Raw genomic sequence first — 16,679 nt, 5'->3', positions numbered from 1 at the left:
CCCCCCCCCCCCCCCCCCCCCCCCCCCCCCCCCCCCCCCCCCCCCCCCCCCCCCCCCGTCTTCACCGTCCCGCGTTCTCGCCATCGCGCCTCTCGATATTCCGCGCTCGTTCTACGACGCACACGGAGACAACACGCTTTCAGACCGGAATGCGAGAGACGCACTTTTATAAATTTTCTTAAGCGTAGCGGCTAAGCCGTACCTCTCCTCCCTCCGAGCGCGACTTTTAGATCGAAGAGCTTAAAAGTCACATAGACATTCGATGATTCTTGAATGATAAAGAATTTAAAATACATAGCGTTTCTGGCACGCAAATATCAAGAACAGAGCCGAAATGATAAAGTCACCAAATTTAACGATATGATCGATTATAAATATTATATATTCAAAAGTTCAGTGTTTAGAGGGGAAAGATTGACTTCGAGACGAAAGAAGAAAATTCGTAGATGAAAAACCGCGCGATGGTTATCTTTCTGTTTTTCATTCTTTACAAAATACGTCGAGATTGGAAGCAGAAGACGCGAATATCGAAAATGACGTGAAGAAGTTACAAGATGGAACACGATACGTGCAGCCGCCGAAGGGTGTCGCGTGCTGCGACAGACGATGAATCGGACGCACGACATTCCAACGAAACGGGAGTAAAGAAGAAACACGAGAAGACGAGGAAGGAAGCGTACGCGCAGTCACGTACGCGTTCCGTCTGGTTAAATCGCATAATGACGAGGTGCCTAATCACAAATTATGCCGCGTACGCGACAACCGATTCCGTCGTCGCGCATCGGGATTATGTAACGTTAACTTGAACGTCTCGACCAGTAATACATTTTTTTCGGCGTAAATACTTGTTGTCTACTCATATACAGTATACAATATACACAGGCTGTCTATTCAAATCTTGTAAAAAGATTCCTTCAAAATTCCCCGATTCTTTTAGGTATTTTTCTTCAAAATTCCAGGTAAAGAGAATATTTCAAAGATGTTTTGCAACTTTCTAAAATAAAATTTTTTATTGCATGCGTTTTCTAATGCTTTTCACTCGTACGAAGGAAGAGACATAGAGCCACTTAAGTTTCAAGTGCTGGATTTGCAAAAAAAAAAAAAAAAAAACTAAATTGTTTTCGTAATAAGATAAGCATTTTTCACTTGCATAACATTTTTATTTTTTTATCACTAAAAATTATAATAAAAATGTACGCACTACATATTCAATTCTGTTAAGCCATTAAATATATAAACAAAGAGACAGATATATATTTCTAATAAAATTTAAACATAACACATTCTAATAAATTTTAAACACATAATTCACTTGGCTTGCCGACTGCTTGCAATGTAAGAACAAAATTATCAAAAAAAGAGAGAATCTTTTTAAAAAATTCCCGACTTTCAATAAAATTCTATAAGAATTACTTGATTTTTGCAGGTATAAAAATCCTGAGAATTCCAATTTTTTCAGGGAGTAAATATCCTGTAATAATCTGCTCATACGACTGAGAAAAAGAAAGAGAGAGAGAGAGAGAGAGAGAGTTATGTGATTATTAATTACTCTAATAACTAAAAACAGAAAAATAATCGTAGCAATTTATATTAAAAGAGAATAAAATGAAATATAAAGTAAGATTAAGCGCTTCCTGGAGCTATATAATGTAAGAGAGATTTATCCCCATTTAAAATATTCATATTCTTAGCTCGAATTTTAGAGGGGTCTGAATGGCTGGATAGAGTTGTGTACGCATTTCTGTTCTAACGAAAGAGTTAATTAGACGCGCTTGTTTTCGAGCCAAGGGAGGCGATAAGAAATGGCGCGAGGCGGATGTTGACGACGTGAACGAGTCGTTTCAGACGACGTGATGTTTCAAGGCGGCGGTATAGGGCAGCGAAGGGGAAGGGCATGATGAAATTCTGCGGAATATTGAATTTTTCCCATGCTCTCGTGTGTCCGTTATCAGGAGGCACGATCAGCAGGTACTATTTCCGCGCGCGAGGCAGCGAGTCCGCATTTCCGCGCATCAGATTCGTCCGAGAGATCATCATCGCGACAAAATTATTTGACGTTGATACGCAGATGCCTTCGAGATCTGCGATAATTACGATAATTAACGACGAGATGCACGGGCGATTCGGCTCGCGACGATAATTCGCCTCCCGCGAATACGCCGACTCGCGTTCATCTCTCGCAAATTTGACTATCCGTGTTGCTTTTGGTACCGTGCCAGAAATCTAAAGCTGGCCCGCTTTGCTGTGCCACGTGCACGTAGAAAATAGAATAATAGTCGCATAGAGTTATCAAGGCCGTGCGGTAAAGCATTAGACGTAAATAAAAAAAAAAAAAAATTCTATTACCTCCGCTCTCGCGCGCAAAACACTCGACACATAAATAGCCTGATGATTGGATAGAACAATGCGAATACGCTATGCTCCAAAATGAAATTTCTTAGCACGTTTTGGTATGATTACAGGGCGTCTACTTGAATCTTGTAAACAAATTTTCTGATTTTTCAGGTATTTTTGTTCAAAATTTTAGGTAAAAAGAATATTTTAAAGAATTTTTAATGCAACTTTTTAAAATAAATTTTTTTATTGTATGTTTGCTAATGCTTTTCACTTATACATTGGAAAAACACAGAGCCTCTTAAATTTCTAGTGCAGGATTTGTAAATGTACTGAAAAAAATTAAATAATTTTTGTAAGGTAAATATTTTTTATTTTTTTATCATTAAAAATTACAATAAAAATATGCACTGCATATTGAATATTTTGTTAAGACATTAAATACATAAACAGAGACATATATACATATATTATACATATATTATATATTTTAAACATATAATTCACGTGGCTTGCCGACTGCTTGCAATATAAGAGCAAAATTATTAAAGAGAGAATTTTTTAAAAATCCTCTTTTAAAAATCCCAATAAAATTCAATGAAAATTTTCTGTTTTTCTCAGATACAAAAAAATCCCTGAGAATTCCAGGTTTTTCCAGGCAGTAGATACCCTGGGTTAACTTGGATAACCGAATAAAATTTTATGACAAATTTTAATAGAAAATATTGTTAATATTTCGATCGTTTTCCGTACGCAAGGTATTATGTAACCATCACGCCGAAGGCTAATTCTCTTTCCCCTCGAAGATCCTTTTCTCTTATCCTCGAATAGCAAAGCAGACCACACCGTTTGTAAATACCACGAAGTGTAAAACATTCGGCAGACTAAACACATTATTACGTCATGTGACAGTGTCGAAAATGGAGTCCAAGCAGAATATAATCCACTAATGAAAGCAAATCTTACGTCGGCGTTTCCATTTATATCCGTGGACATTACGCTGATCTAATCACAACATTTACTCGTCAACTCCTAAAATTTCGCAATCTACGATATATACGGAGTGTCTGAAATAAAAAGGAGTGAAGAGAACATAGTCTGATTCTATAAATAATTTTTACAGCGAGGGGATATCTTTTTCCGCAATTTACAATTGTCTTGCACCGAAAGATGGATTCAAGTAACTCGAGTACCTACACCAAACAGAAGAGAGAGGAGGAGGAACGCTTACAGAGCGAGAAAAGAACTCGAGACGTCCACGCAACGCTTCGAACAAAAATTTGAACACGATTCTCGGTAAAATAGTGTTCTCTCGCGTCGCGTCTCGACGAGATAAGCTAAGCATCATCTTCCCGATTTTTTTTGTTCCTCGCCAGCAGCCAGACAGTTTAGCCTTGGAAGCCTCCGATTACTCGAACTTCCTGCTTCGTAAGTACAGAGCAATTCAACTTTGCGTAAATTTACCAAGATACATACAGAACTCATACGAGAAACGTTTCAGCGATAAATTTCTAAGCTAATTTAAAATTTATTTAATTCGGTTGTTTCATCGTATGTTATCAGTATATATTTAAATACTGCGGAAAAAACAAGCTGTGTAAATTTTTTTTAGATTTCTAACGATCGACATTTATATAAAATTAACGATCTGACGAATAAAAAGAATTTAAATTAGAAAATTTTTATTGCCAAACCTGATTTGATCATATTATATCAAACTATTGAGCTGAATAGATATCGTCGTATTAAGTACGTCTTAATTCGACTTTATCGCGTCGCGTTATCAAATCATTTTCATACTCCGTTCATCTAAAAACCGCGCTGATTAAATAAACGTTGAGATACTATTACGAAAAAATTTGTGTGACGTGATTCTAAATTATATCGAAATCTTGTATACAATACAATCTTGTGCAAATAATAATTTTCCTCATATGTATATCTACGCTGGATGATTTTACAGCTGTTTGCACGAATATGTCATATAGTCAATATGTCATGATTGAAAAGGTCCCGCATATTTGGAAAAGATATATTCGTGTATACTTAATTTAAAATTATTTTCCAGAGATATACGATGTACACATACACTGTAAATAAAATATATAATTTCTAAATAAAAAAATTAATAAATAAAAATTGCCATAAATTACACCGTTATCTATTGACCGCGTTTAATTCACCTGGCGATAATGTTAAAACGTAGGTAATTTTTAATCGGTCAGAATAATGTTTTTTCTTTTCAGGAAACGTATCTTATAATCACATCGCGATCGTTACATAATGCTCATTCGTGCTTATTTATTACGGTCGTGCTTCGCGGCTTCATTTTCCGGTTTAGTTCTCCAGTTTCCGTGTCTCGTCGGTAGCGCGATTAGCTGCAGAATTTTTTATGCACCTGTTTTGAATTGCATCTCACGCATCGGGTCCCCGACGCGATCCGTTAAGACGACGCGGCGCGTGTTCGTCACACGCGTATGCGTGCGAGAATGACACGAAGCGAAACGCGCTTCGGGACTCGCTGACTCTTTGGTGCCCGTCCAACAAATCGCTCGCCATCGTTCGTTTCTTGTCAACGGCGACATAAATAATAAAGAAGTTTGATGTGAAAGAAGTTGAAAAGAGCATCAACCCGCCAATAAATCACATATAATAAATACAGACACAGGAAACTTGTTAACCAGGAAGTTACACTTCCGTGAAAATGAATGAAATGTGTGTGTGTGCGCTTTGTATACGATTATAATAATTTAAAATCGAATGATGATATTCACAATATTATATGTATGTAAAAAAGATAGTTATGCCACGCTTCGAAGTCGCCGAAAATTATAAGGATATTATACAATGATGATGTAAGAAATTATTATACATATAGTAACGTGAGTGTGATGTGTGTGTTTGTGTGTAGCAATAGATAATTCAAATGTATGTAAATATTTGCCTAAACGCGTTTTTCCAAAACATAAAAGATTTCCTATATATATACAGGGTGTCCCAAATTTAAATGTCAAAACTTTAGGAGCGTGTAGGGGACCGATAAACTAACAATAAGACAAAAAGTCCTTTAGAGATTTGCTCGTTTTTGCTTCGTTTTGAAGAAAATCGCAAAAAATCAAACAAATAATTTCCACCAAAAAAACTTAAAACAACACTAAAATTATTAGATTTATCAAAAAGTATTATAAAATAAAAATTGTAGAACATGGAATAAAGAAAAGAGAGCGAGTTAAAATCCTCCTGAGGTAAAATTAGAGGATTGTAGATAAATACGCGACAACGCAAAATTTTGTTTCTAATCTAATTTTACCTCAGGAGGATTTTAACTCACTCTCTTTTCTTAATTCCATATTCTACAATTTTTATTTTGTAATACTTTTTGATAAATCTAATAATTTTAGTATTGTTTTAAGTTTTTTGGTGAAAATTATTTGTTTCATTTTTTGCGTTTTTCTTCAAAACGAAGCAAAAACGTGCAAATCTCTAAAGGACTTTTTGTCTTAGTTTATCGGTCCCCTACACGCTCCTAAAGTTTTGACATTTAAATTGGGGACACCCTGTATATAATATAAATTGGAGTTGTAAATAATATTTTTTACATTCTTATTATTTAAAATAAGGAATTTTTCTAGATAAAATATGAAAATGTAATTATTTGTGATAAATTTTCAGAAAAGTCTATACTATTTTGCATGAATTTATTTTTGAAAAATATAAATCGAGAAATTGCTGTATTAAGTGATCTTTTTTTTCACTTTATTATTCACGTTAATTCAAAATGTATAAAAATAATATATACATATTGAAGATACAATCCCACGTTATATCTACATAAATATCTATATATATCTGGATTATATCTTGCCTAAAAATGAGATATTGAGGTTAACCAAATTTGAAAAATTACTTTTGCAAAATTATTTAAAATTGGCGACTTGAAAAAATTTACTGCGAATTAAATATATTTTGCAGAGTTCATATATGTGGTGAAAGGAAATATTGCAAACCTGAGACATTCTATATCTCAGCAAAAACCATGATAGTTCCACGATTGCAAAAGAGGATGTTAGCAATATCTTTTTTCACTCAAAATGTCACAGTAAAAGAAGGGAGTGTCCCCCACTCTCATACTTCGAAGTTGCACAACGATTATATCGTCTCACCGATTTTCAGTAGTTCCTTGAGCGGCTTATCTTGTTCTACATATAGGTAGAGAACAATGTCAGTGTGTCTCTACAGTGTACATTTCCGCCTGTCATTGAGCTTTTTCTTCGCTAAATTATGCAATTTAAGTGTTTATCGCGAGATGATAATAGATATGTAGTTATCAAACTTGATTAATTGATAAGTCATTGATGAAATCAATGACGAAAATCAATAAAATTTTATCAGTACCTTGAATTACGAAAGAGCGATTTCTACGAAACTGGACTTGAAACTATTTCAAACGTAGCCAACCGTAAACATGAATATAATATTATTCGTTCGAATATCGCTATAAATATACATGAATATGAATAATATTCGCGTGCATATATCAGATTACCGACATCCAAATTGCAGTTGAAGTTTTACAAAACGTCCTGTTATCAACGTTATCTGTTGGTTTGATTTCAATGAGATTACGAAGCGTTTATGTGCAAGAATTGTTATTCCTTCTACATATCGGGAAAAACACATTCTTCTGTTTTGCGTCAGTGCTGCGAAAAGAACGACAGAAGGAGGACACATTTTAATCGTGAAGTGAAGTGAAGAGCAGTGAAATATGTCCGGAATGGAGAATCAGGCATTTGAAGTAACTTTATTTTTCATTTCTTGTGTTGATATAAGCTTGTTTGAATGATTCATAAATCGTTACATATCAGTGTAAGAGGTTCTTTAAATATTTAAAGATAGAAGAGTTCCTTCAAATATTTAAGAATGGATTTTTTATCTTCAATTATATCCAAAATTGAAAAATACATTAAATAGAACTATGTTATTTCTTATTTTATATTATATTTCCAGTAAATATTTTGCAATATTATTCGAATATTTTATTCGTCTCTAATGCTTATTCGAGAAAAGCAAAATGTATAAATTATTTTTAAAAAGTTTGATACTTTTATGGTTGATAGGATAATGAATTAGACGTGTTGGAAAATGGTCATCGGAAAAGTGAACCTACAGCGAATCAAGTAAGCATCACCTTTATTTAACTGTTCTTGTTACTATCGTGAAGGAATGCCTTTGTTCGAAACAATCGATCCAATTATAGTTTCAAGCGCATTTGTGTGAATAATCGACGATAATAGTAGTGTATATTTTGCCGTTATTGGACAATATCGTTGCAATACATATTTTACACACACACACACACACACACACACACACACTAAACTCGTCTTAAAATAAAAACTTGAATAATAATAAAACAGAACAATTTTTACAATGTTCTACTGTTATAAAATATCGTTTAAGGGGCATACCCATTTGAAATCTCAAAAAATGAGTACATTTACTAGATTTTTTGCAGCGCAATGACTTCATAAAAATTTTTTATATTTTTTTTCGATATTAATACAATATTATTAACTACTTAAATAAAAATTCCCAGCTTAAAAATTTTTTTTTTTTAAGTTATGAGAACATTTGCAGAATTCCTCTAAATTTTAGGTGGCTGCACGGTGTGCATGAAAATGTTTGTAGATCATATCCGAAATCAAAAATACAATTTTTTTTTGTTAAATATATTAATAGCTATCTGCTATCCAAGTGTTTTTTCAAAATTTTTAAAAATAAAAAAATGGCGGCATGTTGAAAAAGTTTCGTTTTTTTTTTTTTTTTTGAAAAAGATCCATTTTTTTTTGTTTATAACAACAAAATGGGGAATCGGATTTAAAAAAGGCTTCGTTAGCAGATGCGGAATCTTATTAGGAACTCACATACAAAATTTGAAGTCAATCCGTCGAACGTAGCCCGAGTTTTCACGCACACCGTGCATGAAAATTTAAATTTGTAAATATTCGCATAACTTCAAATAAAAAAAATTTTTTAAGCTGAGAATTTTTATTTAAATACTTAATAATATTGTATTAATATTATAAAAAAATAAAAAGTTTTTATCAAGTTTTTTGCGCTGCAAAAAAAAAATCTAGAAAATGTACTCATTTTTCGAGAGTTCAAACGGATATACCCTCTTAATAACAATCGAAAATAATATTAATATGTAGCATTATTATCGCAGGATGCTAATTTTCATCGCAAATCACAAACACGTTGGAAAATCAGAAGCAACGCGACCGACGCCTATCTTTCGAAACACCGGAGAGTTTTCAAGACTTTTGGCTTAATAATTTTAAATCTCTTTATTGTAGCCTATACAATCTGGGCGAGTGTATATTGGAAAAGTAAACGTATGTATGTGTGCTTATTCGTGATTATTCGGTAGAATTTATAATCTCCGTTGCATAATTGATATCGAATTGATAAAGTAGTGACGCGTTAAATTTGACAATGTGACGTGTGATATAACGATATCCATTTCTCAGTTTCAGAAAATTATTGCGATCTTGAATGGTGCGATGGCTACGGTTTCCTGCTTATATTCGTAGGACTTATTTATCTCGGTCTATTTTATTTCTTGATCGTAAAACGATATTTTGGGAAGTACTTCGTACAATGTTTCCTACCAATAACGAATTCCCTGGAACGCTTACAAAGTACCAAGTGAGAATTTAACGTCATCCGATTCGATAAAAGTTATTTTTAAACGATTCATATCGATGATATCGTGAACATTTTCAGATACGGAACGTGCATTGGAGCAACAATCTTTTACTTGATTACACTAACAGCCATCATTATTTTCCTCATTCTCGATACCGCAGAATCCAGATACAGGTTAATTAGTATCCTCGGTATTATCGTTATACTGGGATTAGGCTGGTTATTTTCTAAACATCCGAAACAGGCAAGTGAATCATGATATCTTGAGATTGCTCAAATTTTGCAGCTTTTCATATAAATTTATGACTTTGATCGCACAATCTTTCTTTACGTTGAGAGAACGAAAAATATCATTTTATCCATTATATTGCTTGAAGCGTTTACAAGAGATAAGTTAATTCATTAACTTCACATGTTACGTAATAAATTATCTTCATCTGCTGCATCGCCTCCCGAACGCGTTCCAATTACTGTAACATAATATACATAAGCGGAGCCGAGGAAAATTGCTAAAGGCACGTGGGTAGACACGTCGCTAATTCCGCTGGAATTTTTAACCCACGTCATTAAACCGTCCAATGTATGTGTATGCACGCAGATCTCTTTGTTTACAAACTCTTTTGATGTGTCATATAGCTTAAAACATTTTCTTTTTTTTCTAGGAAGAAGAAAAAATTTAGATATTAAATATACAAATATGGAATGATTATCTTTCAATATACAATTTATATATGCAATTTTCTTCATTTATTATCACTTTCAATCATTTTAACGACCATGTCCTATATTAAATGTGCGCAGATCAAATGGAGACCTGTTATTTGTGGCCTGATTTTACAATTTGTACTTGGACTCATTACACTTCGATGGCCTGTCGGTCGCAGTATTTTCCAATGTATCTCCAAGAAAGTGGCAACTTTCTTGAATTACGTTAAAGCCGGCGCAAGCTTCGTATTCTCGGAAGACATAGTCAACAAGGGAATCTTTGCGTTCACCGTTAGTTGTGTGATTTAGTATATTATAACACGTTTAGAAATATAGAATTAAATATAAAATAATAGACGTCACATATATTTAACAATTATCTTATAAAGGAATGATACAAGGAAATAAGAATGGTAAATTATTATTAAATTAAATTAAATTAAATTAAATTAAATATTTAATGAAATTATAAATTAAATTTCTTATTTGTTAAGAAATTATTGATTAGAAATTATTGAATTAATGATTTGATGATTGGAAAATTTTTACTTTACTTTATTTATCCGAAAATTTCTTTCAACTTATAATTTCGTCATAAACTGCTAATAAGAAAACATTTTAATTTATATTAATGGTATATTCCGCTTTGTTAGGTACCGCCCGTGATCTTTTTCTTCAGTTTCGCGGTGAACATCATGTCCTATCTCGGTGCATTACAATGGATAATCATGAAACTAGGATGGATTTTGCAAAGCATAATGAACACAACGTTGTGCGAGTCAATAAGCGCCACCGCTAATCCTTTCATCGGAATGGTAATATCACCGCAACTGAATCAGTGTAACTTTATATTCTCACAAAATTAGAATTTCCTGATCATAAAAATTCGAAACTATGAATTCGCTGTGTTTCCCAGTCGGAATCTCCCCTGCTAATCCGACCGTATATCAATGAATTGACTTCCTCGGAGTTGCACGCGATACTGTGCTCAGGATTTTCCACAATCTCTGGTCTGTCACATGTGTTGTACGAGATTTACCGGTGTCATTAAACTATAATTTATAGTCGTGTTTACTTGCCCGTTATAGGTTCAACATTGGCCGCTTACATAGCATTCGGTGCAGAACCGGCTCATTTAATAACCGCCTCCGTGTTGTCTGCGCCGACTGCTTTAAGCTACTCCAAGCTCTTTTATCCGGAAACCAAGCAAAGTCTCACGAAATTCGAAAATATCAAGCTTGCAAAATCGTAAGTGCGAAACCTTTACAAAACATCCGTTTCAATAATGGCTGTCGTGAAAATTCATATATGTATATTATATTTATATATAGATCGGACAACAGCATTCTAGACGCCGCTACCAATGGTGCATTAGCTGCGCTGCCAATAGTTTTGGGTATAATCGCGAATATCGTGGCTTTCGTATCCTTCATTGCGTTTTTAAACGGTATGCTTTCTTGGTTCGGTGGTCAGGTCGGTTACGAAGAACTGAGTCTCGAGGTAATGAATCTTTTGGCGCTCGTGACCTTTCCAGCGGCTAGAAATGTATCTACTTGAGCAAATTTTAGATTTCCAGTTTTGCAGATTATTTTGGCGAAAGTCTTTATGCCACTAAGTTGGATCATGGGCGTTCCTTGGGAGCATTGCGAGGACGTGGCTACGTTGATAGGTCTGAAGACGGTGGTCAATGAATTAATCGCATATCAGAAAATGGGCGAGTTTAAGAAGCAGGGCAGAATATATGGGAGATCGGAAGCGATCGCCACATACGCAATCTGCGGTTTCGCGAATCCAAGCTCGATCGGCATCCAGATTGGCGTCTTTGCTTCTTTAGCACCGGAGAACAAGGAGCGAGTAACGAATGTTATTTTACGAGCCTTCATTGCTGGCAGCGCCGTCTGTTTCCTCACGGCCAGCATCGCCGGTAAGATTGAAATCTAACGTGACTCTGTTGTTAGAGAGAAACTACCTTTTAATAAAATATCTTCATAAATATTCATTTTACACAAAAATAAAGTAATTTTAAAAGGGCTACATTTTAGTCGTCTTAGTTTTTTTTTAAGTGGAAGCGGCAAAAAGTTTTGAATGTCATCTCAAATTTTTTAAAAGGAAAGCCTTATTTTCAATCTGCTATAATTGTAGATTGTAGAGGATCAAAAGACGAATTCAATGATCTATAACACTTCAAATTTTCCAATCAAGTTTTACTTTGTTTTAGGTATGCTAATCGACGATGTTGCATCACCGTTCTCCGCAAACGTTACAATTTCAAACGTTACATCAGCGACAACACTAAATACTCCGTTAATTTAAATTGAGAGGTTGCGTTACAGCAATCCTATTACAGAGGCATTTAATCATAAAATTCAATTATTCTGAATTGATTATATCATACTTGTTTGAAAAGAAATGCCAGTCACAAAGAACATCTCTTGTTAAATAATTGTAAATAGGTAGCGATGTTGAGAGAGAAAGACACATTTTAATTCCATTATGGACTTTTTATCAGTAATATATTTTTATACAATATTGTTGTAGAAACATCAAAATAACTTATAAATGATATACATACGAGATCATCGGTTTTGACCGAAAACATAGCCTAGCAAATTCTTTCATCCAGCAAAATCACCTTCGCGCTTAGTAATGCATACAAAACTAAAATGACAGAAGATCATGTGTGTGAGAGCGATACATTTTACTATCTTATTTAACCTGTGCAACTATTTGTACGTTTTGTCAAGTATATATAACCATGTAAGTATCGATCGCGCATAATGGAATACGTATTTCCCCAAAAGTGAATGTGCTTATTTATTATATGTCGATAGTAATTGTATTACAATATATCTTATACCACAATAATATCACAATATCTTAAGAATATAGAATGTCGCGTGCGGTGCTTTGAGAAGCTAAAAATTTCGAATGAAAGTATCATTTTTATATTTTTTATGATCACTTATGGTAGAGCGTGCAGCTGGTAAGACTCATAGATGATGTCAGTGCGGTTAAACACGTCGGCAGTGACCTCCAACATTTTTGGCAGAACATCTATGTTTCGTTGAATATTTTCACCACAAACCTGAGGAGTAGATGCAAGTGAAGAGAAAATCATTCGACCACCTTCGGCATTCTCTTTAAAAAGATTCGATTAACCTTTCTGTTTACCTTTCTTAATAGGGCCTCCCTATTAGGCATAGCATACATGGCAACTATTGCGGCCTTCCTGATCACCCATGGATGATGTTTTGCCAAGGTTTTGTTATACGCATCTTGACAACAACTAGATGTTTTGTCACCATCTGAGAGATCACCCAATTGTCGCAGGAATTCTCTAATAAAATCTAGAAGATTGAAATGTGCGTCAGCAGACTTGGATTTTTAAGCAGTACCAATGATAACAACATAGTACCTAAGCCTCTATGTAGTCGCAATAAAGTACGTGTGCCATTAGAAAGATCAGGTTTTTCTAGCTGTTTGTTTTCCTTCTCATATTCAATCATAGATTTGACAGTAGTATACTGCTGATCGTTTTTCTTTAATAAATTAGTCAGGATGTCTATCTTTTGCTTCAGGTCAGAAGAAACAAAACTAAAGACACTGCCCATTAGCTGAAAAAATCTGTACACACAGCATGTTACGCAAGCATAAATGCTATATAGATACAATCTCATATCTCTGATATCACAATTTAATAAGAGATATCATGATTAAGTTGTTGACTTGAGCAAAAGAAGTAGATAAGGAGTAAAAAAGTAGCAAAAGAGTTTAATATCAGAATTATAATTTTTACATATTTCTAACATATAACGTTCGTGCAAAACTTCATTAAATTTTAGACAAGAACATTATATGTAAATTTTATGTGTTAAATAATAAACAATACAATAAAAGTTCTCTTAATTCAATAATGTAAAATTATTTTAAGTTAAGTTGTCACTTGTTTAATTCTTTATTCGACTTTCGTATGTTACTAAAAAATGCCACAGGTTGCTAAATAAATCCGTCAACTATTAACCGTATAAATTGATGAAGAAAGAACAATTTGAAATCGATGCACATAATGAAAAGGTTATGTTAGATGATGAAAACAGATGAGCTACATGACTTACTTGTAGAGTTCGTTGTAAGCGTCTAGATACGCTTTCAGAATGATATCGTCATTTTCCGTGAGAGATTGGTCGAAATAATCATGCACCATATGCAAGTCGAAAAAACTCAATTCCGGTCCCTCCGCCATTGTCGGGTTACTGCATTCAACCAAATGACTATTGAAACTGCTTCTGCGCCAACGTTATGATAATTCGCGCTATCTTCTTTGATTATCCATATAACCCTCGAACTTAAACAGTACAATTATATAACCGCCAACAATCATGACTGCCTATTGCAATCACTACGACAGGTATGACGTGGTCAACAATGACAGCGTCATTTCCAAGATCGATGACTGTTTGCTTTTACCGTTCGGATTGTCACATTCGTTCAGGTTTCCTCGAGGAACAAAGAAGGAAAATATAACAGCGCACTCTGCTAAAGACATCATACCTAATCTTCGCACGATAACTTGAATAACATATGTTTAAATCATTGATTTATAAATTCAGAGAAAAAATGAATGCTGAAGAAATGTGATGATAATGATAAAGATATTTTAAATGACATAAACCTACATATGCATATACATTCATATCTTGATTACACAAGTGCATCAAGTTCTTACCATGTATATTTTTGATCCAATTTTTATTTAATTGGAAATAATATATTATATCAAATATAAATTATTCCAAAAAATCTAATTTTTTTCTCTCTATCTCTGAAAGACATGCTATGTTTTTACAATAGAAGATAATGTGAAAGGAATATTACCGGTGGAAGAGAAATAAAACATTTTCTTGCGAGCAATACAAGTATTTTCGACCACATTATACAATTCGTTGCGCCCGCAGACGTGTTCTAACGCGCGTGTGTCCTTTGTTTGGATCTTATTTTTGGGTTTTGATCTCTTCTATAAGGAGGATTTCGAGGAACATTTAATATTTTTCGAGGATCTTACATATTTTTACCAGTTGTTGATTTCATGGAAGCTACATATTTTTCAAAAACCTATTACATGTTTTAACTAAGAATCCTTTATCAGTTGATGGCAACAAGGACGAACACTCGTCGATGCCAATAAGTTGTAGAAGAAGATCACATTGTATACTCGTCTACATAGTACCATCATCTTCCATAAGAGGCGCTACTCTGGAAGAGCTAATTATGGATCACAATTATTTTTTATTTTTAAGATAAACAACATTCTATCGTAAACAAGAATATGTATATACAAGTTGTGCCAGACCTACCGCACCACCTGTTAATGGCAGATTCTCGAGATCATATTAAAATGATTTTTCCTCAGCAAAAATGTCGAGGCATCAATAATTTCCGTGTTATAAAAGCGATTTAAAAAAAGGGCTTTTTGCAAACTAAATCGTATAAAGAGTTAAAACTATTCTTCAGTTAATTTCAGATAGAGTTTACTTTTTCTTCAGTTAATTTCAGATAGAGTTTACTTTAATAGAGAAAGAGAATTTTAATATAAGTTAGGCTTAGTTATAAAGATATATGATGGAAAAAATTGGAAACTTGCAAAAAATAATGATCTCTCTCGACATTTTCGCTGAAGAAAAATCATCTCCAAATGATCTCAAGAATCTGCCATTAGCAGATAACTCTGGGACACTCTGTATATGTATGTATCTATGCATATGTATATATACATACATTAAAAAAAAATATATTTTGAAATTTAATTCGATAATTCTTAAAACTTAATCGTATAAATATATCTCATGTTCTCTGATTTTCTCATCAAACATGACACGTATGCACAGGCTGAAAACTGCCTTCCATCTTCCGATACACAGTAGGAGTTGTTATATTTGCACATTATTTACTCCCCGACCTCTATTTGTCGAACAATCGCCCTGTGCATTTACCGAGTTGGTTTCGACGAGGGGAACTGAGAAATTCTTGCGAGTATCTTCCCACCTCACTTTCGGCTTATTTGAACTATTTGGAATATTTCAACATTTCCATGCGCACAAGTGATAAAAATATGTAGAAAAAGGATTGGACTTGACTTTTCTTTTTCTAATAAAATAAAGTTAATGCTTACATAATAAAACCACGTTTCTCATATTTCAAATTTCAATGTACAAATTTGTGTTTCATGAAAGAGAACATATAAAATAAAATTCTTTTCTTTATACTCTCTATTCTTCAAGTGATTGCATAATCTGTATTTTCATTCAACTATGCGTCTGATAAATTGAATTTATGACACTCATACTCAATCTATTTCGAGTATTATTACTAAAAATTGGTGCAATACATATGATATAGTGATGCTCAGAGTTGCGTGGCCATTGATATCGTACATATGACGACGGCGAAACATAAACAAAGAATAGCAAAATCTCGCTGACACATCGATTCACATAGGTAACCGGTCTCCCTGGGAATGCTAAATAATTCACCGCAGCTGGGACTGTGAAAGTCGGACGGAGAAGCGTGGGGTTTGCGGAGGAGCAAAGGAGAGGCGGGGGTTGGTTGAAGGGTCCATTAAATATTCAGATGTCCCTCAACGCAAATAGAGTAAAGTCAAACGCGACGTCGAGCGCAGAGGCGTGTAATCTAAAAAACTACGCGAGGTCGGAATGAAAACGAAAGCATCTTCGCCTCCGATAGCGATCCCTTTCTTAGCGTTATGGCCAACATATCTCGGCCATGCCGAAGCTCTCGGCTCCCGATGAGGAAGATTGCCCTGAAGAATCGTCCGCGCGAGGAATCGCGATGAATATTTTCCCGGTCGGACGTGAAACGTGCCCGTAGAGATGTGTTTTTACGACGGCGACACATTTCCGGTCAAGCGATGTCAC

The 16,679-nt window shown here is 34.3% G+C and overlaps 2 protein-coding genes across 4 annotated transcripts; one reads left to right on the top strand and one right to left on the bottom strand.

The window, feature by feature from the left end:
* The first annotated feature begins 6,573 nt into the window (after positions 1–6,573).
* On the top strand, positions 6,574–12,583 carry LOC115246155 (solute carrier family 28 member 3). 3 transcript variants are annotated; one of them, XR_003885634.1, is made up of 12 exons: positions 6,574–7,129; positions 7,452–7,511; positions 8,561–8,729; positions 8,865–9,042; positions 9,121–9,286; positions 9,844–10,038; positions 10,401–10,562; positions 10,664–10,757; positions 10,836–10,995; positions 11,079–11,247; positions 11,316–11,671; positions 11,966–12,583. XR_003885634.1 is itself a non-coding variant. In XM_029824805.1 (12 exons), exons 1-12 carry the CDS (start codon positions 7,100–7,102, stop codon positions 12,058–12,060), a joined length of 1,818 nt encoding a protein of 605 aa, XP_029680665.1. In that variant the 5' UTR covers positions 6,574–7,099; the 3' UTR covers positions 12,061–12,583. The 3 variants fall into 3 exon arrangements, 2 of the variants coding, with proteins under 2 accessions (XP_029680665.1, XP_029680666.1); XM_029824805.1 differs by having other exon boundaries at positions 11,332–11,671; XM_029824806.1 differs by lacking the exon at positions 6,574–7,129 and adding an exon at positions 7,141–7,200 and having other exon boundaries at positions 11,332–11,671.
* On the bottom strand, positions 12,237–14,248 carry LOC115246156 (ceramide-1-phosphate transfer protein). Its single transcript, XM_029824807.1, has 4 exons — positions 13,863–14,248; positions 13,163–13,371; positions 12,919–13,094; positions 12,237–12,832 (listed from the first exon to the last, which is right to left on the bottom strand). The coding sequence occupies exons 1-4, from the start codon at positions 13,988–13,990 to the stop codon at positions 12,710–12,712; spliced, it is 636 nt and encodes a 211-aa protein (XP_029680667.1). The 5' UTR covers positions 13,991–14,248; the 3' UTR covers positions 12,237–12,709.
* Positions 14,249–16,679: the final 2,431 nt, after the last annotated feature.

Source organism: Formica exsecta, unplaced genomic scaffold, assembly GCF_003651465.1.
Source record: "Formica exsecta isolate Colony F162 unplaced genomic scaffold, ASM365146v1 scaffold139, whole genome shotgun sequence".
NCBI classification, from domain to species: domain Eukaryota; kingdom Metazoa; phylum Arthropoda; class Insecta; order Hymenoptera; family Formicidae; genus Formica; species Formica exsecta.
This window is presented reverse-complemented; position numbering and strand designations above follow the sequence as displayed.